Source organism: Anolis sagrei, chromosome 3, assembly GCF_037176765.1.
Source record: "Anolis sagrei isolate rAnoSag1 chromosome 3, rAnoSag1.mat, whole genome shotgun sequence".
NCBI classification, from domain to species: Eukaryota; Metazoa; Chordata; class Lepidosauria; order Squamata; family Dactyloidae; genus Anolis; species Anolis sagrei.
The window spans coordinates 20337629-20361543 of record NC_090023.1 but is presented as its reverse complement, the minus strand read 5'-3'; the positions used below and the strand labels follow the sequence as shown (position 1 = coordinate 20361543).

General features: G+C 43.3%; 1 protein-coding gene across 1 annotated transcript in view; it reads left to right on the top strand.

Annotated features, from left to right (window-relative positions):
* Positions 1-5339: 5339 nt before the first annotated feature.
* MTMR2 (myotubularin related protein 2) overlaps positions 5340-23915 on the top strand; it is a 44353-nt gene continuing 25777 nt past the window's right edge. The window contains exons 1-2 of the mRNA XM_060771081.2: positions 5340-5707; positions 18100-18193. Of these exons, the coding sequence (XP_060627064.1) occupies positions 5619-5707; positions 18100-18193 (183 nt within the window). The 5' untranslated portion in view covers positions 5340-5618. The remainder of the gene's footprint in view (positions 5708-18099; positions 18194-23915) is intronic.

The window sequence follows — 23915 nt, the reverse complement described above, 5'->3', positions numbered from 1 at the left end:
CCCCCTTTCCTGTTCTCCTGATAGAGAGGATGAATACAAGGAAATACCAGTTTTTCTGACCAAACACATGACCGCCTGTCATTGTTGTTGGCTAAGAACCATAAAAGGTGTCATTGCACTCATGTCCTTCTGCAAAGTGGGTTGAAAACTGTAAAAATCAATGCATTTATTACTGCATCCACCTCCACACACGTCACCTGGAATTTTCATTTTAGTCTTGTTAAAAGATGATTTATTAGTTTTCCTGTAGGAGATAACATAGCTACTTTCTGGAAACTCCTTCCTGACCAGAAAGGGCTGAAACTTTTCATGATATGGCTACACTGCCACACTTATGGGAAACATTGTCCATCTGCGTATTGTCGAAGGCTTTCATGGCCAGAATCACTGGGTTGTTGTAGGTTTTTTCAGGCTATATGGCCATGTTCTAAATGCCTGTAGAACATGGCCATATAGCCCGAAAAAACCTACAACAACCCATTGTCCATCTGCCATTGTTTGAGGACTGTCCAGACCATATTGTTCCCCTGGTGACTTTTCTGTGATTTCCTGACTTCCAATTCTTTTAAAAAAGGAAAGATGGGGGAAAACATGACTCTTCAGTACTGGAGAGGGTTTACAGTTAGAGAAGCCTCAAAAATTAAAAGCTATTTTACAGATTTTAATGTTTTTTCCTAGATTGCTGTGAGTTTTTGGGGCTATATGGCCATGTTTTAGTAGCATTCTCTTCTGACATTTTGCCTGCATCTGTGGCTGGCATCTTCAGAGGTCTGTTGGAGGTGAGGCATGTGGAGTGTGTGTGTGTGCGTGTGTGTGTATTCAAGCTATTGAAGCTTGCTAATTGCAACATTCACACTTGCATCAAACAAACAAGTGTTCTTTCTGCCACCCTGGATATTCCATCCATAGATAGATAGATAGATAGATAGATAGATAGATAGATAGATAGATAGATAGATAGTTGGAATATCCAAGGTGGGAGAAAGAAGCCTTGTCTGTTTGATGCAAGTGTGAATGTTCCAATTAGCAAGCTGGAATAGCACTGAGTAGCCATGAAGCTGCAAGTCAATCAGTGAGGTATCTGCATAGAGGTAGCCTGACCTTTGTTGCCTAGAGGCATCCTCTATTTTGGAGGTGTTAGTTGACACTTGTTTGCTTGCTGTCTGGAGTTTTCTTGTTTCTGAGTGGTGTTCATTATTTACTGTCTTGATTCTGGTGTTTTTTAATACTGGTAAACAGATTTTAATACAGTGCTCCCTCACTTATCACGGGTGTTACGTTCCAGGACCACCCATGAAAAGTGAAAATCTGTGAAGTAGGGATGCTATATTAATTTTAATTTAAAAAAATTGTCGTGTCAGGAGCAACTTGAGAGACTGCAAGTCGCTTCTGGTGTGAGAGAATTGACTGTCTGCAAGGACGTTGCCTGGTTGATGCCTAGGTGATTTGATGTTTTTATCCTCCTTGTAGGAGGCTTCCCTTATGTCCCTGCATGAGGAGCTGGAGCTGATAGAGGGAGCTCATCCGCCTCTCCTCAGATTTGAACTTGCGACCTGTCGGTCTTCATTCCTGCTGGCACAAGGGTTTAACCCACTGCACCACTGCAATTAAAAATGTTAATATTTATACATTATTTTAGTAGTTATACACTATAATTTTAGTAGTTATACACTATTTTAAGTCTTTATAGACCCTCCTCACATACTTATAGTCTTTATAGACCCTCCTCACTACACAACCCTCCTTGAACGTGTTGTTCACGTAATCCTTGGCTTTGGCTTTATCTGCAGAGGCAGCCTCTCTATGCAGACGAACACTCTTAAGTCCATATTGAAAAACCGCAAAACAGCGAGTCTGCGAAACGCGAACCGTGAAGTAGCGAGGGACCACTGTACTGGTAACCATACTGCCAGAAAACCTCACAGCAACCCAGTGATTCCGGCCATGAAAGCTTTCAACAACACAATTTATTTTCCTGTAATGTATATTGGATATTTCATGCTTCTCATTAGAACGTAGTGTGCAAGCTTTTCTAACTTTCCCTTTTACGCAGATGTTCCACCATAAGAAAAAGATGAAAGAAATAGTGAAAACATTAAAAAAGAAAGATCATGAATGACGGAATCACGGAGTTGTAAGAGGTTTCTTAGGCCATTGAGTCCAACCTATTGTTCAATATAGGAAATGTAACTAGAACATCTCCAGCAGGTCCATGGAAACGAGACTCCACAATCTAATGTTTAGTTGAAATTACTGTCTCAAGATGAACACGACTCAACAATGTGATGCGTCAGCTGGATCGGCCCTCAACTGCATCAATAGGATAGTGTCAAGATGAGAGATGTACTAGCCCCACTCTCTTCTAACATTTAGTTGAAATTACTGTCTCAAGCTGAACATGACTCAACAATGTGATGCGGCAGCTGGAACAGCTCTTGGATGCATCAATAAGAGGAGAGTGTCTAAGTGAGAGAAGTGCTAGTCCCACTCTATTCTGCTTTGGTCAGACCTCACCTGGAAGGCTGTAGCACCATAGATTCATAGAATAATTGTTCCGCGTCCTAGTCTCCAGGGCAGCAGAGTACAAGCTTGCTCCCTCCATCCTGTGACTTCCTCTCACATATTTATACATGGCTATCATGTCTCTTCTCAGCCTTCTCTTGCTTCAGGACGCGGAACAATGGCTTCAAACTACAAGAAAGGAGATTCCATCTGAAGGGCGTTGCACAGCCAAGGGGCCACCACTGAGAAGGCCTTGTCTCTCGTCCCCATCAATCGTACTTGTGGCACAGGTGGGACTGAGAACAGGTGGGACTGAGAACAGGGCCTCCTCAGACAATCTTAACACCCTAGCTGGTTCATAGGAGGAGATGCGTTTGGACAGGTAAGTTGGGCTAGAACCACTTAGGGCTTTATAGGGTAAAACCAGCACTTTGAATTGTGCCTGGTAGCAAACCGGCAGCCAGTGGAGCTGACGCAACAGAGGAGTTGTGTGCTCCCTGATCGCCGCTCCCGTTAGTAGCCTGGCTGCTGACCGTTGGACCATTTGAAGCTTCCAGACAGTCTTCAAAGGCAACCCCACGTAGAGAGCGTTGCAGTAGGGGCTTGTCTGATATCCTTGGAGAGTAAGTTCCAGAGTCGGGGGCCACCACAGAGAAGGCCCTCTCCTTCGTCCCCACCAATTGTGCCTGCAAAGGGGGAGGGAGCGAGAGCAGGGCCTCTCCAGATGATCGAACAGATTCCGTGGGTTCGTACACAGAAATGCAGCCATGCAGGTAGGTGGGTCCCAAACCGTTCAGGGCTTTGTAGGTAAGAAATTGCACCTTGAATTGGGACCAGAAAATGAATGGCAGCCAATGGAGTTCCTTAAACAGGGGGGTTGACTGCTCCCTGTAAGTCGCTCCAGTTAGACTAGACTCCTATTGATGCAGGCCAAAATCCCGTTTGCCGCAGCATCACATTGTTGGCTCAATGCAATTTTCCTGCTTCTCGGCAGGGGGTTGGACTGGATGGCCCACGAGTTCTCTTCCAACTCTAGGATTCTATGACTTGGAGGCTGGAAGGTGATAGGCTAGTCATGTTTACATGTTTAACAGTATTTCCAAGGACTTGAGCATACCTGGATTTCAATAAGGCATGTAGCGTACCTGGATTTCGATAAGGCCTTCGACAAGGTACCCCATGACCTTCTGGCAAACCAACTAGTCCAATGTGGGCTAGGCAAAACTACACTGAGGTGGATCTGTAATTGGTTAAATGGACGAACCCAGAGGGTGATTCTCACCAATGCTTCCTCTTCATCCTGGAAAGAAGTGACGAGCGGAGTGCCACAGGGTTCCGTCCTGGGCCCGGTCCTGTTCAACATCTTTATTAATGACTTAGATGAAGGGCTAGAAGGCAGGCTCATCAAGTTTGCAGACGACACCAAATTGAGAGGGATAGCCAATATTCCACAGGACAGGAGCAGGATTCAAAACGACCTTGACAGTTTAGAGAGATGGGCCAAAATTAACAAAATGAAGTTCAACAGTGAAAAATGCGAGATACTCCACTTTGGCAGGAAAAATGAAATGCAAAGATACAAAATGGGGGACAATGCCTGGCTCGAGAGCAGTACGTGTGAAAAAGATTTTGGGGTCCTTGTGGACAAGTTAAACATGAGCCAACAATGTCATGTGGCGGCAAAAAAGCCAATGCGATTTTGGCCTGCATCAATAGGAGCAGGCCCGTAGCCAGGATTTCGTTTCGGGGGGGGCTAAAAAAATTTCAGGGGGGGTTTCGGGGGGGGGCTGAGTTTCGGGGGGGGGGCTGAGTCTGAGTGAAAGAGGGTCTAGCCTAGCAAACCTTTTGTATCATTACCCCAATACCCCCATACATATGGGATATATTGAGAATGGTGATCAAATCATGATATTAATAAACATAACTGTTTAAATAATGCACCAGTAAGGCCTTTTCGCGAACCACCATGAGAATTTCGGGGGGGGGCTGAAGCCCCCCGAGCCCCCCCCCCTGGCTACATGCCTGAATAGGAGGATAGTGTCTAGATCCAGGGAAGTAATGCTACCCCTCTATTCTGCTTTGGTTAGACCACACCTGGAATATTGTGTCCAATTCTGGGCACCACAATTGAAGAGAGATATTGACAAGCTGGAATGTGTCCAGAGGAGGGTGACTAAAACGATCAAGGGTCTGGAGAACAAGCCCTATGAGGAGCGGCTTAAGGAGCCGGGCATGTTTAGCCTGAAGAAGAGAAGGCTGAGAGGAGAGATGAAAGCCATGTATAAATATGTGAGAGGAAGCCACAGGGAGGAGGGAGCAAGCTTGTTCTCTGCTTCCTTGGAGACTAGGACGCGGAACAATGGCTTCAAACTACAAGAGAGGAGATTCCATCTGAACATGAGGAAGAACTTCCTGACTGTAAGAGCCGTTCAGCAGTGGAACTCTCTGCCCTGGAGGGAGTGTGGTGGAGGCTCCTTCTTTGGAAGCTTTTAAACAGAGGCTGGATGGCCATTTGTCAGGGGTGACTTGAATGCAATATTCCTGCTTCTTGGCAGGGGGTTGGACTGGATGGCCCATGAGGTCTCTTCCAACTCTTTGATTCTATGATTCTATGACTTGGAGGCGGAAAGGTGATAGGCTAGCCATGTTTACATGTTTAACAGGATCTCCATGGACTTGAGCATCCAGGGATGTGGGCGTCCCAGGGAAGGGGGTCTTGGGAGCCAAGCCCAGCGGATAGCGAGGGCTGAATGTGCCCCAAAGCTTGGAAAGGGGAGGGAGGGAAGGAGCCGGCGTTGGCCGCTTGTGCTTCTGTCTCCTGCCTCCCGCGAAGCGGCTCCTCCCGAAGCGGAGGAGGGAGGCTGAGCATCGAGCATCACATCCCCGCCTAGCAATGCGCACTGCACTGTGGGCTCAACATGGCAGCGCCCGCGCCCTCTCCACTCCCTTGACAGCAGCAGCAGCAGCAACAGCCTGATCTATCTATCTTTCCCCCATTCATCTCTCTATCTACCTACCTATTTCTCCTCCTCCCCTCCGCTCCTCTCTTTCTTTCTCTCCCTTTATCTTTCTATCTCTTCCCTCCCATTCTCTCTCTGTCTCTCCTTCCTCCAGCCATGGAGAAGAGTTCCAGCTGCGAGAGCCTGGCCTCCAAGCCGGCGCCTCCTTCTACCACCCGCCAGCCCAGCATCGACTCTCTCTCCAGGTAACGGCGTTACTTCTCGTTACTCGTTACTCCCCCGCAGCGCCGCCCAAGGGGGAAGGAAAGAGGGAGGGAGGGAAGAGGGGGAATGTCGTGACTTTTCAGCTCTGATCCTTCCACCCATCTCCAGATTGCAGGGAAATGTGTGCTTCTAACCAACTCACCTCCCTATCAGAAAAGAGGATTTGGTTTCCAAAGGATGTGCAATAAGATGCTCAAGGCCTGGGGGGGATTTGAGGGCAGGGCTTTTGTATCCTCACTGAGTGGCCTTGGGGTGAGTCACACTCTCTCAGCTGGTGGTAAAGCTTCTGCAAACAGAGGTGCATCTACTCCAGGAATGGGCAAACTTCAGCCCTCCAAATGTTGTGGATTTCGACTCCCACAATTCCTAACATTTCCTAGGAAGGCCGAAGTTAGCCCATGCCTGATCTACACTGAAGAATTAATGCAGTCTGGCATCAAACTACAAGAGAGGAGATTCCATCTGAACATGAGGAAGAACTTCCTGACTGTGAGAGCCGTTCAGCAGTGGAACTCTCTGCCCCAGTGTGTGGTGGAGGCTCCTTCTTTGGAAGCTTTTAAACAGAGGCTGGATGGCCATCTGTCAGGAGTGCTTTGAATGCAATTTTCCTGCTTCTTGGCAGGGGGTTTGGACTGGATGGTTCACGAGGTCTCTTCCAACTCTATGAATGCAATATTCCTGCTTCTTGGCAGGGGGTTGGACTGGATGGCCCATGAGGTCTCTTCCAACTCTTTGATTCTATGATTCTATCAATTTAACTACCATAGCAGAGTCCCCGGTGTGCCAGCAGGACTGACGACTGACAAGTCGGGGATTCTAATCCGGGAAGAGTGCAGATGAGCTCCCTCTGTCAGCTCCAGTTTCATGAAAAAAGCCTACCAAAAGGATGGTAAAACATCAAACACCCAGGTGTCCCCTAGGCAACATCCTTGCAGACGGCCAGTTCTCTCACACCAGAAACAACTTGCAGTTTCTCAAGTCGCTCCTGACATGAAAAAAAAAAGTCTATTTCACCTTTGACTTTATGGTGACTTATGAATAAGGAGCACCCAGTGGTGCAATGGATTAAACATTTATGCCAGCAGGACTGAAGACTGACAAGTCAGAGGTTGGAATCTGGGGAGAGCACGGATGAGCTCCCTATGCAGGGACATGAGAGAAGCTTGCCACAAGGATGGTAAAACATCAAAACATCCAGGCGTTCCCTGGGCAATGTCCTTGCAAATGGCCAATTCTCTCATACCAGAAGCGACGTGCAGTTTCTCAAGTCGTTTCTGACATTAAAAAAGTTTGTCTACTTGACCTTTGACTTATTGTGACTCATGAATAAGAAGCTCCTGGTAGTGCAATGGGTAAATCCTTGTGCCAGCAGGACTGAAGACCGACAGGTTGGAGGTTCAAATCCGGGGAAAGCACAGATGAGCTCCCTCTGTCAGCTCCAGCTCCCTATGCAGGGACATGAGAGAATCCTGCCACAAGGATGGTAAAACATCAAAACATCCGGGCATCCCCTAGGCAATGCTATGGGATTTTGGAGGCATAACTTGACCAGATTTTGTAGCCTTCTCTGCCAAAGAGGGCTTGTGCCTCCCCAAAATACAACTCATTAGATTCCATCGCATTGAACCATACATAGTGGTGTCAAGGTGCATTGATTCTACCAAGTAGATGCACTCCATGACCATGACATCTAGTCCGGCGGCACATAGATAATTATGTCGTCCTTCCCCCATCTGGTGCTTCTCTATGTGATGAACTACAGTTCCCATAATCCCCAGAGAGTGCCTGTGAAATCTAGTTGTTTATGAACAGTAATCAATCTCTCATTTCATCTCGATTCCCCTCAGCTCAGAACTATATAATTTAGACTGAAAGCAAGAAGTGGCTCCTATACCTTTGTTGGTTTATAGAAAAGGGGATTTCAGTGGGTGTTGCTTAGAATCATAGAGTTGGAAAAGATTACAAGAGACAATCCCATTCTGCCATGCAGTAGAACACAATCAAAGTACTCTCAACAGATGGAAGTCCAGCCTCTGCTTAAGAACTTCCACAGCAGGAGCTCCGCTACAGTCCCAGGCAGCAAACTCCACTTGCGGAAGAGCTCTTATCACCAGGAAGTGCTTCCTAATGTTTACATGGAATCTCTTTTCCTGTAATTTGAATCCATTGCTCCATGTCCTAGACTTCAGAGCAGCAGAAAACAAGTGTTCCCTTCCTTGATCTGACATCCTTTCAGATCCTTAAACATGGCTATTATGTCTTAACCTTCTTTTCTCCAAGCGACTCATGCTCAGCTCCCGAAATAAGCCATTCCTCATAGGGATTGGCTTCCAGACCTTTGGCTGTTTTGGTTGCCCTTCTCTGGACACATTCTATGTTGTCCATATCCTTCTTTGATTGTGTTGTCCTGAACCGGACACAGGGTTATTCTAGGTGAGGTCTGACCAAAGCAGAATAGAGTGGGACTGTGACTTCCCTCCATCTAGAGCTGTGGTTCTTAAATTTCCGAATGCCACGACCCCTTAATACAGTTCCTCATGTTGTGGTGACCCCCAACCATAACATTATTTTCATTGCTTCTTCCCAACTGTAATTTTGGTACTGTTATGAATCGTAATGTAAATATCTGATATGCAGGATGTATTTTCATTCACTGGACCAAATTTGGCACAAATGCCCGATATGCCAAAATCTGAATATTGGTGGGGTTGGAAGGGGGAATTGATTTGGTCATTTGGGAGTTGTAGTTGCTAGGAGTTGTAGTTGCTACATGTAGTTGCTCATGTACAATCAAAGAGCATTCTGATCTCCACCAGCGATGGAATTGAACCAGAATTGGCACACAGAACTCCCACGACCAAGAGAAAATACTGGAAGGGTTTGGTGGGCATTGACCTTGAATTTTGGAGTTGTAGTTCACCTACCTCCAGAGAGCACTATGGACTCAAACAATAATGGATCTGGACCAAACTAGGCATTAATACTCAACATGCCCAAACGTGAACACTGGTGGAGTTTGGGGAAAATAGACCTTGTCATTTGGGAGTTGTAATTGCTGGGATTTATAGTTCACCTGCAATCAAAGAGCACTCTGAACCCAGCCCTCAATGGATCTGTGCCAAACTTGGCACACTATCTACATGGCCAGCCAGAGGCCAGTAAGCAAACAGTATTTTCAACGGTAAGCAAACAGTATTTTGCCCCCCCCCCCCCCGCCCAACCAATCATTGATATATATTTTCTGTTCGTCGTGGGAGTTCTGTGTGCCATATTTGGTTCAATTCCATCATTGGTGGAGTTCAGAATGCTCTTTGATTGTAGGTGAACTATACCTCCCAGTAACTACAACTCGCATATGTCAATGTCTATTTTCTTCCAAGAGTTCCTCAAGAGTTCCTCAAGTATACTGCGAATGCTTACTTTGCATAATGGGTTGAGCCACCCCTGTGGCCAGCATTGAGTACTGGTAGGGTTGGGGTGGGGACTGTTTTTGGATTCTGGGAGTTGTAGTTCACCGACACCAAAAAGGAAGAGAAGGATAGGTGGAGAGAACTTCAGCCTTCTCTGCCAAGGGGGCACCTAAGATCATCAGAAATATGTGTTTCCTGGTTATCTTTGGCGACCCCTCTGAAACCCCCTGTGCAACCCCTCCAGGGGTCCCAAACCCCAGGTTGAGAGGCACTTATCTATAGACACCATACTTCTATTGATGCAGCCTAGAATTACAATGGCTTTTTTAGCTTCCACATCACACTGTTGACTCACGTCCAGCTTGTGGTCAACTAAGACTTCTACCTCCCTTTCACAAGTAGTTTTTTCAAGCCAGATGTCACCCACCCTATATCTGTGCATTTCATTTGTATTGACCAAGTGTAGTACTGTCTTATGTCTGATCTAAACTGCTGATCATGCCTGGCTAGCAACTGATATCTGGAAGCCAAGCTGCAGATAGTTCACATTACACAAAACATGTGGAGATAAGACTTCAGCCTATAAATTTTGCATGAGAATCATGTGCTTTACTGCTGAGCCATGGTTCCACTTAAAGAACCTTGAAAATGCTCTTTTCCCAAGAACTGTGTTGCATCTACTTTGTGGTGCCAAATCCCTTTTTGCTGATGTTTGCATCTGGACCCAACAAGATGCTGTGGCCTGGATGGCAATGCCTTTGAAACTTCAAAGCCCCAAGATCTCCACATTTTAATTAAAAAGTAGGTTGTAATAAGTTATGTGAACTGTCCTGCTGAGGCATTATTGTCTATTTAGATCATATGGGACCCTTCCACACAGCTGAATACAATCCCACATTTTCTGTTTTGAACTGGATTATATGGCAGTGAGGACTCAGAAAACCCAGTTCAAAGCAGATATTGTGGGATTTTCTGATTTGATATTGTGGGTTATATGGCTGTGTGGGAGTGCCCATGGTTATGTGTAAGGAGCCAACATATAGTACATATAGAATATGAGAGACCAGGGTTTGAATCTCTACTGAGCTATAGAAACCTATTGGATTTTTTTTCTGTATGTCAGGAGAAACTGTAAGTCGCTCCTGGTATGAGAGAATTGGCCATCTGCAAGGATGTTGCCCAAGGGATGCCTGGATGTCTGATGTTTTACCATCCTTGTGGGAGGCTTCTCTTGTGTCCCTGCATGGGGAGCTGGAGCTGACAGAGGGAGCTTAACCCACTCTCCCCAGATTCGAACCGCTGACCTATCAGTCAGCAGTCCTGCTAGCACAAGGGTTTAACCCATTGCACTACTGGGGGCTCCTATTGGATGACATTGGGCAAGCCACACTTTCTCAGCCTCAGAAGAAGTCAGTGGCAAACCTCCACTGAACTAATCTTGCCAGGAAAACCTGTGTTAGGTTTGCCATAAGTTGGAAACAACTTGAAAGCCCACAACAGCAATAGGTTAAGTATAGTATAAGGCTACTTCCTCTGCAGAATTCAGGTTGAATAAGAGGGGGATCTAGAACATGTAGGTGATGATGATGATGATGATTATTATTATTATTATTATTTATACCCTGCTTTTTCTCCACAAGGAGGCTCAAAGTGGTTGAATGAGTTGGGAATCTAGAGGGCATGGGTTAAATAAGATGGGCATCTATAGTGTGGAGATTGAATGAGGTTAGAAGCTACAGCAATGGTTCCTAACCTGTGGTCCACAAGAACAAAAATATGGTCCAAGGCCTCACCACTACTACACGAAACCATGCAGCAAAACATTCTTGCAGTGCTGAGGCAACAGGGATGTGGGCAGGGGAGAGGCTGACTACTCACAAAAGATTATTACTACCACATCAGCTCTAGATTATTAGATATGGTTTTCTGTGGGAGAGCAGACGGTGACTACTGGATGGCATATGTTTTGAAACTAGAGCTGATGTGGTCTATCCAATGCAATTTTCTGAATCAGCACCCCAAATAACCAAACTGAATCTAAAGCTGACCAAAAACTGATTCATAATTGTTTTTGTACTAATGTTGGAGAGTGGTCCCTGGTCAAAGTGGTCCCTAGTCAAGTGGTCCCTGGTCAAAAAAAGGTTGGGAACCACTGACCGATCTACAGTGTGCAGAAAATGCTAGGTTCAAATCATGACATGCAGTTCAAATGACACAAGGATCTTGAGTGTGCACATTGAATAAGATGGGGATCTAAAGTATCTCATTCAGTTGAACGAAGTTGCAATCTACATTGAGGAGGTTGAATGAGATATGGATTTATAGCATGGAGGGTGAATGAGAGGGGAATCTACAACATTCAGACTGAATTAAAGGGGGATCTATGGTACACATGCCGAATTAGATGGGGATCTACTGCATGCAGGTTAAATGAGATGGGAACTTGTAGTATGTGTAGGCTGAATGAGATGCAAGGTCCAAGTTGAGTGAGATGGATATCTATAGTGTGCTGGTTGAATAAGATGAAAGTGTTGGTTGAAAAGTTGCCATAGTTGGAAATGAGGACCAACAACAGGTTGTTCCCAGTCCAGACACTAACCACTTCTAGTCCTCTGTGGCTTCCAAATACGATGAAGTTAGGGGCGTTCAAGGTGATGTGGAGGTTATTTCACTATGGACTATTACAGTGGTTCTCAATGTGTGGGTCCCCAGGTATTTTGGCCTACAACACCCAGAAATCCCAGCCAGTTTACCAGTTGGTATGATTTCTGGGCGTTGAAGGCCAAAACATCTGGGGACCCCAGGCTGAGAACCACTGGTCTAGATGGATTATTGCAGTGGTTCTCAACCTGTAGGTCCCCAGGTGTTTTGGCCTACAACGCCCAGAAATCCTAGCCAGTTTACCAGTTGGTATGATTTCTGGGAGTTGAAGGCCAAAACATCTGGGGACCAACAGGTTGAGAACCACTGGATTATTGGGACCTGTCTTTGATTTGGGGGCAGCTTCATGGTTCCATTCCCATGTATCATTTCCTTCCAATTCAATGCCTCCATTGTTTCACTTACTACGTAAACTTAAAATAATTCATCTTCATTTATTTGATTAATTATTTTAACTTGTTGTTGCTGCTAATGCATCCAAAGCTATAATACACAGGATTCCAGGAATTATCAAACATAGTTAGTGTTTGGGAAGCAAGAGTACATTTTTGAAGGGCTTTCATTAAGATGATTTTCTGCTACTATTTTATTTTTTAAAAGCAAAACATTTCAACATGATGCCCACTGGATGCGGGAGGCAAAGGGAATGAAGTTGCTTCTATATTCTAGTGCAGTCTGTAGGATGCACTGAAAATATGCCATCTGTGCTTCTATTTTGCGCTTGAGATGATTTGTCAGAAAGTCTTGTTGTGTATGCATCGTGTATCTCTTGATTTGTAGGCAGGTGAATCTTAAGACATCCAGATGAGATATTTACAGTGTAGTCACGCTGTCTTAATCACAGAACGTTATATAGGTTGAGTTGTTGTAGGTTTTTTCAGGCTATATGGCCATGGTCTAGAGGCATTTTCTCCTGACGTTTCGCCTGCATCTATGGCAAGCATCCTCAGAGGTAGTGAGGTTATATAGTGAGGTAGTGAGTATATAGGTTGGCTATCATTTTGTCTTCAAGTCGTTTTTGACTTACGGTGATCTGAAGACAAACCTATGGCCATCCTCTGAGGCTGAGAGAGTGCGGGCTCTTCCACACATGCCTATAACCCAGAATATAAAGGCAGATAACCCACAATATCTGTGTTAAACTGGAATATCAGAGTCCACACTGCCAGATAATTCAAATCAATGTAGATTTTATACAGCTGTGTGGAAGGACCTGTGACTTGTCTGAGGTCATCCAGTGGTTTTCTATGGCCAAGTGGGAATTCGAACCCTGGTCATTCAGTGTCATAGCTGAAAACTCAAATCGCTACACCATGCTAGTAGCCTAAGGGGTGCAAGCAAAATTGTCTTGAATATCATCAATGCTAACAATGTTACCATTTTTGAACAACACTCAAAAAACGGGAATTCCAGACAGGAAACAATCAGGGCCAGCTAACACCCCAACAAAGGATTCCCCCTGGCAGGAAGCAAGGCTAATCAATGCTAATCAAGGTGACCAATTGCAACATTCACACTTGCCTGCAACAACAAGGGTCCTTTCTCCCACCCTGCACATTATTCTACAGATATATAAACCCCACTTGCTTCGTTTCCAACAAACCTCACGACCTCTGAGGGTGCCTCCCATTGATGTGGGTGAAACTTGAGGAGAGAATGCTTCTGGAACATAGCCATACAGCCCAGAAAATTCACAGCAACCCACTGTTTATAAATTTGTGAAATGGATTATATTGTATTGTCACCCCTATAAAAATATGCTATATTTTCCACTTGGAAGAATACCCATCTAGCTAGGTATCTCTAGGTTCTACAAGTATTGAGAATTGCACTGGAAGATCTACAAATGCCTGGACAAGTGTTCTCTCTGAGATTCTTAGAGAGAAAATATTAATCGAATCCACAAAAGTTAAACTCACAGATGCAGATGGCCAACTTAGGATTCCATGATACAGGGCAGGATATTATAATATTCAAAGCATTATTAATCAGTTTTTAAATCATCATTTACTTCTTCTTCCTCCTCCTCCACTTAATCATAGAAAATAAGTAAAAGAAGAAAATGTGAGTAAGCTATCAAACCTCTTCTGAAAACAATTCTTGTCTTTGGACTCTAGCTCCCAGAATCCCAAATCACCATAGTCACTAACTGTGCTGGTTGCCAGTATCAGGCAGAATAATAATAAATTCTATCCCAATGCTGGCAATTTTTCTAGCAGCATCTTTCTCATCCCATGCTGATTCTTTTTAGAGATGCCAGATGCTTTGCCTGTAAAGCAGGTAGCCTCCCTGTTGAGTTGCACTTCCTCTCCAAATCTTGATGGCTCAGCTCCTGTACAGAGTTGCGTATCCATTGCATTTTAATAGAAAAGCACACAGCTCTGCCCTAAAAACCTAAATTACAATTGACAGTAAAACTGATTCTGCATAAAGTGGAAAAGTGTAGTCTTTTTCTCAGAAAAGCTATCCAAGAAATGGGTGACGAAGATGAATTATGCAAACTCAGATGTGATCCACATATGTGTATATAGTGACTTCAAGTCCCATGTCAACTTAAAGTGACCCCATGAGTTTAATAGGATTTTCTTAGGCAAGGATTACTCAGAAGTGGCCGTGCCAGTTCCTTCTTCTGAAATATAGCAAGCAGCTCCTGGTATTCATTGGCAGTCTCTTATCCAAGTTTTAACCAGGGCTGATCCTGCTTAGCTTCCAAGATCAAATGGGATCTGGTGTCTATTTAGGGTATTTAGGGTGGGGTGCTATGCATAAGTAAAGGCAAAGGTTTCCCCTGACATTAAATCTAGTCGTATCCAACTCTGGGGGGTGGTGCTCACTTCCATTTCTAAGCTGAAGAGCCAGCATTGTCCATAGACACCTCCAAGGCCATCTGGCTGGCATGACTGCATGGAGCGCCATTACCTTCCTGCCAAAGCGATACCTAGTGATCAACTCACCTGCTGCCCTGGAGATTAGGATGCAGTGGAACAATGGCTTCAAACTACAGGAAAGGAGATTCCACCTGAACATGAAGAAAAACTAACTGTGAGAGCTGTTCAGCAGTGGGACTCTCTGTCCTGGAGTGTAGTGGAGGCTCCTTCTTTGGAAGCTTTTAAATAGAGGCTGGATGACATTCATTGGGGGTGATTTGGATGAGATTTTCCTGCTTTTTGGCTGGATGGCCCACAAGGTCTATGATTCTATGATAAGATAAAAGGTAAAGTTTTCCCCCTGACGTTAACTCTAGTTAGAGCGGAATATAAATAAAGTATTATAGTTGTGTCCCACACAATTCAGTTGTGTTGGTGCTCATCTCCATTTCTAAGCCAAAGAGCCAGCGTTGTCCGTAGATGCCTCCAAGGCCATGTGGCCAGCATGACTGCATGGAATGCCGTTACCTTCCCACAGAAGTGGTGCCTATTGATCTACTCACATTTACGTGTTTTCGAGCTGCTAGGTTGGCAGAAGCTGGGCCTAACAGCGGGAGCTCACCCCGCTTCCTGGATTTGAAGTGCTGATCGTTCGGTCAGCAAGTTCAGCAGCTCAGTAGTTTAACCTGCTGCACCACCGTGGCCCTGTTGATAAGATAACCAATAATAACTAACACATTACAAGGGGGAAAGAACTTAATTATGAAAGCATAACTTTTGGATTGTTGATAATATTATGCCCACAGTTTTCACTGTCTCTGGGTAGGGACAGCATTATGGTCTCAAACATACTCTTAAGAAAGGAAAAATGAAATCTAAGACTCTCAGGGGGATTCAGGCTTCTATAACCATTACCAAGGGACTGGGCTCTTCAGGCGCTTTGACTCAGTGAAAGGCACAATTCAGTCTCCGTTTTTCCATAGGAACCCTGTATTGCATTTCAATGGGTGGTTGGCTTTCTATCCTCGGAGGCAGAAAAAGATCCCAACAATCCATGCTTTGTTTACTAAGTGACTTACGCAGACTACAGGCTTTCTTTTTTTTCCAATTTAGCTCCCCCTTCCTTTATGATTTTTTTAAAAAGCGTAATAGTGCATGAACACTGCTCCAGACACTGTAGGCTATTGTGTGATGATGGCAGCATGAAATGGACCCTCTTGCGGGTGGAGTGGGGGGAATGCTCACAAATGGTCAGAATATAGGCCACCTTTCTCCATTGCTGGCAGAGAATACATAGCTGTGTGTAAGCTCGCACATGTGATTGTGTGTGTATGAGAGAGAGATTTGGCTGGAGATGTTTGAGTGTCCTTTCGTCTTGTTTTTTCACCCTTCACATGCTGATCTTAGATTCAAAAACTGGATTGCTTAGAATCAGCTGCAAATCTACCTCGAGCGAGTAATGTGCATGTGTGTAAAAATATCTGCTTTCTAAAAGATTTCTCCCCTTCTAAATAAATTCTGAAAGGGTGGCTCTGCTTGTTGTTTAATCTAAATGCACAAAAGCATTCCATCACCCTTAAAATCTTAACAACTGTATAGCAACAAACTTTTGCAGATTATAGACAACTTTATCCAAGATACAAAATGTGTTCTGCTTTAGTGGCAGATTTCTGTATGAAGTGCCTTAGGGGAGATGCTAATTGTAGCCCACTCCTTCCAAATCTAGCATCTCACAGAGGTAGTAAAGTGTATATTCACCAATCCAATAGGTAGTAAGGAATTTTGGAAGTTATGAATCTACACATCTAGAAGGCAAGGCACTAGGTTGGGAAAATCTGATTTATTTATTGGGTTTCTGTAGGTTTTTTCGGGCTATATGGCCATGTTTTAGAGCAGGGGTCCTCAAACTTTTTAAACAGAGGACCATGTCACAGTCCCTCAAAGTGTTGGAGAGTCCAATTATAATTTGAAAAAAAAAACCCTAAATGAATTCCCATGCACACATCTTATTTATAATGCAAAAAAAACCCCACTTAAAAACAATAGAATAATTAAAATGAAAAACAATTTTAACAAATATAAACTTATTAGTATTTCATTGGAAAGTGTGGACCTGCTTTTGGCTGATGAGATAAGATTGTTGTTTTTGTTTTTGTGTGCTTTCAAGTCATTTAAGACGTAGGTTGACCCTCAGCGAGGGCCGGGTAAATGACCTTGGAGGGCCATATCTGGCCCCTGGGCCTTAGTTTGAGGACCCCTATTCTAGAGGCATTCCTTCCTGACATTTCACCTGCATCTATGGCAAGTATCTTGAAAAAACCTACAGCAACCTAGTGATTCCGGCCATGAAAGCCTTCAACGATTTATTTATTATTTCATATCAAAAGCATTTACCTGTGGAATAATGTCCAGAGTGGGAGAAATTGTATTTATTTATTTATTTATTTAAAACTTTTGTATCTCGATCTTCTCTACCTCCACAGAGGAACTCAGACCCGCTAACAGCAAGGATTCAATGCTAGCAATACTGTCTAAAACATCATACATCAACAATGAGATTAAAAACATATAAAATAAATAGAACGCTTGTCTGTTTTGGTGCTAAATTCGTAAATACAGTAATTACTACATAATGTTACTGTGTAGTGAACTCCTTGTGGAGATAAAAAGTTAGATACAGTCAGGCATGTAGCGGGGGGGGGAGCGCTTGGGGGGCTTCGCCCCCCCCCCCCCGAAATTCTCATGGTGGTCCACGAGAAGGCCTTACTGGTACATTATTTAAACTGCTATGTTATTCATATCATGATCTGATCACCATGCTCAATATATCTCATATGCATGGAGGTATTGGGATAACGATACGAAAGGTTTGCTAGGGTAGACCCTCTTTCACTGAGACTCAGCCACCCCCCCCCCCCCAATCAAACTCAGCTCCCCCCAAAACAAAATCCTGGCTACGGGCCTAGATCACCATGCCGGCAGTATGTAGTAGAGTCTCACTTATCCAACCTTCACTCATCCAACGTTCTATATTATCCAATGCAGTCTGCCTCCTGCCAGATCCATAGCTGTTTCAACACATAACAATGTTTTGGTGCTAAATTCATAAATTTAGTAATTACTACATAACATTATTATGTATTGAACAGCTTCCTCTGTCAATTTGTTGTAAAATATGATGTTTTGGTGCTTAATTTGTGAAATCATAATGTAAATTGACATTTAATGGGCTTTTCCTTAATCCTTCCTTATTATCCAACATTTTTGCTTATCCAACATATTGCCAGCCTGTTTATGTTGGATAAGCAAGACTCTACTGTACTTCTTAGAGGGAGGCTATGAGAATTCCCCCTTCTCCCATATAATACAGTTCTGCAAGAGCAAGCAGTGATCTAAGATTAGCTAAACTACCTCCTTCTTTTCTTGTTCTTCCAGCGCTTCCACCTCACATTCAGAGCACTCGACCCATACAAGATCCGCTTCAGACTCGATCTCCACCTCTACAGAAAACTTTTCTCCAGATTTAAGGGTAAGTCCTGGGACCAAGAAATATTCTACACCAGACCTGTGGGCCATAAACTGTATTCTGTTGCATTTCAGGTGTGAGAGAAAATGTTTCAATGTCCTCTATAAAATCTTTCTACGAGCATACATACGAAAAACCTTGAAACAAAGACTGAACCAAGTATTTCTGGGATAACATTTGTGTTTGCAGCTGTCTTGTAATAGAAAATGTATCACGGGTTGGATAGACATTTGTTGGGAGTGCTTTGATTGTGTATTCCTGCATGGATGGCCCTTGGGGTCTCTTCCAACTAGATGGTTCTAGGGCAGCATTTCTCAACCTGGGGTCACAAGGGGACATCAGAGGTGTCACCAAAGACCATCAGAAAACACAGTATTTTCTGTTGCTCATGTAGGTTCTGTGTGGGAAGTTTGGCCCAATTCTATCATTGGTGAGGGATCAGAATGCTTTTTGATTGTAGCTGAACTATAAATCCCAGCAACTACAACTCCCAAATGTCAAGGTCTGTTTTCCCAAAACTCCACTAATGTTAATATTTGGGCATATTGAGTATTTGTGCCAAGTTTGGTCCAAATCAATCATTGCTCGAGTCCACAGTGCTCTCTGGATGTAGGTGAGCTACAACTTCCAAACTCAATCTCAGTATCCACCAGACTCTCCAGAGTATTATCTGTTGGTCATGGGAGTTCTGTGTGCCAAGTTTGGTTCAATTCCATTGTTGATGGAGTTCAGAATGCTCTTTGATTGTAGGTGAACTATAAACCCCAGCAACTGAAACTCCCAAATGAAAAAAATCAACCCCCAACCCCCACCAGTATTCAAATTTGGGCATATCGGGTATTTGTACAAAATTTGGTGCAGTGAATAAAAATTCATCCTACATATCAGATATTTCCCTTATGATTAATATCAGTAGCAAAATTACAGTTATGAAAGTCGCAATGAAAATAATGTTATGGTTGGGGGTCACCACAACATGAGGTATCCCATGCCTGCATTATAGTAATCTACACTCTTCTAATGAGTCTGCATTAAGAGGTTGTGGCATTAGGAAGATTGAGAACCACTGCTCTAGAGGTAGGAGGACATATGCAATTTTGCTGCAAGGCCAAACCTACCATTAGGAAGACTGAGGCTACAGCTCCAGATTGCAGATGCTAGGGAACACCAGACACAGTTGTTCGCCAATCCTCTCCCATCCCTCTTCATCCCCAATGCCACTTCCCCTTTCTTGAAGGGCACCTTATCCTGGCCTCCTCCTAAAATAAGTGTGGGGATAATGTAGCACAAATGCTGTAAGTCAGAGGTTCTCAACCTTCCTAATGCTGTGACCCCTTAATACAGTTCCTCATGTGGTGGTGACCTCCAACTATAAAATTATTTTTGTTGCTACTTCATAACTGTAATGTTGCTCCTGTTATTAATCGTAATGTAAATATCTGATATGCAGGATGTATTTTCATTCAGTGGACCAAATTTGGCACAAATACCTGATACGCCCAAATTTGAATACTAGTGGGGTTGGAGGGGGTTGATTTTGTCATTTGGGAGTTGTAGTTGCTGGGATTTATAGTTAACCTACAATCAAAGAACATTCTGAACTCCACCAACAATGAATTGAACCAAACTTGGCACACAAAACTCCCATGATCAATAGAAAATACTGAAAGGGTTTGGTGGGCATTGACCTTGAGTCTTGGAGTTGTAGTTCACCTACATCCAAAGAGCACTGCAGATTCAAACAATGATAGATCTGGACCAAACTTGGCACAAATCCTCAATATGCGCAAATGTGAATTCTGGTTGAGTTTGAGGAAAATAGACTTAACATTTGGGAGTTGTTTGGTGACCCCTGACACAGAACCTCCAAACTTGGCACTGCCATGACCAACAGAAAATACTGGAAGGGTTTGGTGGGCATTGATCTTGAGTTTTGGAGTTGTAGTATGCCTACACCCAGAGAGCACTGTGGACTCAAACAATGATGGATCAGGACCACACTTAGCACGAATACTCAATATGCCCAAATGTGAACACTGATGGAGTTTGGGGAAAATAGACCTTGACATTTGGGAGTTGTAGTTACTGAGATGTATTTCTTTTTGTTGTGTGAGGAGTGACTTGAGAAATTGCAAGTCACTTCTAGTATGAGAAAATTGGCCATCTGCAAGGACGTTGCCCAGGAGACGCCCAGATGAATTAATGTTTTTATCATCCTTGTGGGAGGCTTCTCTCACATCCCCACATGAGGAGCTCGAGCTGATAGAGGGAGCTCATCTTCCTCTCCCCGGATTCAAACCTGTGACCCATCAGTCTTCAGTCCTGCTGGCACAGGGGCTCCACTGGGATGTATAGTTCACCTACAATCAAAGAGTATTCTGAACCTCACCAACTATAGAATTGGGCTAAACTTCTGACACAGAACCCCCATGACCAACAGAAAATATTGTGTTTTTTTGTGGCCTTTGGTGACCCTTCTGACACCCCCCTTGTGACCCTCCCAGGGGTCCCGACCTCCAGGTTGAGAAATGCTGCTGTAAGTGGTCCAAGTCTCCACTTTTCAGATTGTCTGATTAGTTTTCTCAGAAAAAGTGTAAAGTTGTGATTATGATCTTTATCATATATTTCATCATGCTCAGTCTAATGGTAGGCTGTTAGGAATTGTGGGAGTTGAAGTTCAAACACCTGGAGGGCCGAGGTTTGCCCATGCCTGCAATACAGTTTTCCAATCCTTATTGCAGAATATGAGATTCTTCCAAGTACATTGGGTGTTTTGCAGCAATTTCTCTAATATCACAGCGCCTTGAATGTTTTCCCCCAAAGATTGCAGTCATTGCAATGTCTTTTTTGGGGTCTCTTTTTCCACCCCATTGTCTCCTGATCCAGGAAAATTGTGCTTATCCCAGCAAAGATCCACTTTACATGCTGCCCTTCCCTTCTCCTTCTATTTATAGCACTTGCCTCATAGACCTGTCAAAGCCCAAGTTACAATATATTGATTTAGTGTAAATGAGATCAGAGAAAGCCAGACTCGGTCAATCCTCTGTCTCTGAGACAAGGAAGAAGGAAGCTGCTTCCAGTGAGTTCATGTTTCAGAGAGACGAGGAAGAAAGTGATCTTAATGCTAAATATTAAAGATCCCTGGCTGTTGGTGTAGCCACTCCAACTACAGCCAAAAGTATTTACAATTTGTCATTTTGTGGGGGGAGGAACAGAAAGCTTAAGAGAGTAACCCAGTGGCCTTGGTATGTCCTTTTGAGAAAGAGGTGATCTATTATTCTTTCACGGGGCTCTGCGTCGACCTGGAAACTTGCTACCACCTTCTTTTTACAGGTAAGGGATTTTCTCCTGCTGCTTGAGCCAAAAGAAAAGGAACTGGAGCTGTCTTTTAACAGGCTGGCTAAGGTCCTAAAGAAAAAGTATAATTTATTTGTTCATTTATGTATGTACTTGATTTATATTCCCTCTTTTTCTCTCAAACATTATGGGGTACTTTGCCCAATATCTGCAATATTACTATTTTAGCTCCGATGTCTTCACTGAATTTTAAAGACATAATACTGTAATATTGTACTTGGTAGCCCTCAAAAATACCATATATACTCGAGTATAAGCCGAGTTTTTCAGCCCTTTTTTAAGGCTGAAAAACCCCACTTGGCTTAAACTCGAGTCAAGGTTATTTATTATTTTACTCTGTTACTATTATTATTACTACATTTATTATTTTACTCTATTTATTATTGTTATTATTACATTTATTATTTTACTCTATTATTATTATTATTATTATTATTGCATTGATTAATTTACTATATTATTATTATTTACATGTATTATTTTACTCTATTATTATTGCATCTATTTTATTCTATTTATTATTATTATTATTATATTTATTATTTTACTCTACTTTTATTATTACACTTGTTATTTTACTCTATTATTATTTTTATTACATTTATTATTTTCCTCTCTATTATTATTGGAAGGATACGTAATCACATTCACATTGAAGAAGGTTAGAGTAATGGTTTAATCAGAGTTGGACAGTCTTATCTTAAATTACATTTTTCTGTAAATATTCAAAAACATTTAATCTACTGATGGTATTTTGGTATTGGTATTTTGAAATTACCCGTAGGTTCTGCATTTCCCACCCTCAGCTTATACTCGAGTCAATATGTTTTCCCAGTTTTTTGTGATAAAATTAGATGGCTCAACTTATATTCGGGTCGGCTTATACTTGAGTATATACGGTAATTTTTGTCACTGAAGTTCAGCCCTGCATGATGCAACCAGAACATGTTATTTTACCAAAGTGGCAAAGAAATTGTTAGAAATCATGTACAATGTGTGTTTATGTATGTGTGCGCGCGTGTGTTTGTGCTGTTGTCCTCAATTGCCATCATGTTGGCTTTGAGTTACAGTGACCCATAAGCTATCCACCCTATGAGAGAAGGATCAGTGCAATTCTGCATATTTTTTTCCTAATGCCTTTCTCATTAATATTTACTCAGGGCTAAAACAAACTACTTCACAGATTCAGCATTACATTTAATTTCTTAGTATCAAGCAATTTATTTAGAATGAAGTTTTGATTTCTGGACTTCAGAGGCATAGTATAATATTCAAATCACGCCACTATGCTGCATTTGACAGAGAGGACACTGCCAAATTGAGTTCTTGGAGGGCACAAACAGTCTATGAACGACATTTTCCTTACCATTGATATAGGCAAAGAGAGAGAACTAGCTCAAATCTAAATAGAATCATAGAGTCATATCGCTGGAAGAGACCTCGTAGGCCACCCAGTCCAACCCCCTGCCAACAAGCAGAACAATCGCATTCAAAGAACCCCCGACAGATGGCCATCCAGCCTCCGGTGAAAACCCTCTAAAGAAGGAGCCTCCACCACACTCCGGGGCAGAGAGTTCCACTGCTGAACAGCTCTCACAGTCAGGAAGTTCTTCCTAATGTTCAGATGGACTCTCCTTTCCTGCAGTTTGAAGCCATTGCTCCGCGTCCTAATCTCCAGGGTAGCAGAAAACAAGCTTGCTCCCTCATCCCACATATTTATACATGGCCCTATTCATATCTCCTCTCAGCCTTCTCTTCTTCAGGCTAAACATGCCCGGCTCTTTAAGCCGCTCCTTATAGGACTTGTTCTCCAGACCCTTGATCATTTTAGTCACCTTCCTCTGGACACCTTCCAGCTTGTCAACATCTCCCTTCAATTGTGGTGCCCAGAATGGGACATAGTATTCCAAGTGTGGCACTAGACTCCTTGACTACTTTGTTTGCCAGAAGGTCATGGAGGACCTTATCAATGGCCTTACTGAATACAAGAAGGGTGTTGTCAAGTTGGACATGTCCAGAGAAGGGCAACCAAAGTGGTCAAAGGTCTGGAAGCCAAGCACTATGAGGATCAGGCTAGGGAGCTGAGCTTGTTTGGTTTGGAGGCTGAAAGGTGACTGAAAGGTGACTGAAAGGAGGAGTTTCTTTAAAAAGCATTTAACCCTTTTGGGAATCCGCACAGGTCAAAGACTGCAAAAACAACTTTTCAGCTAGATGTGGCCCCAGGACCAGATCCAGGATGTGTGAATGCAGCCCATGTACCCATTCATAACAAATGCTTTGCAAGGAGAAGAACAGTGGTGCCTTATTCTTACTGTCTCCTCCTTTTTGCAGAATCTCAGGACTCACCGATGTCTTTTCAAGGGACGTG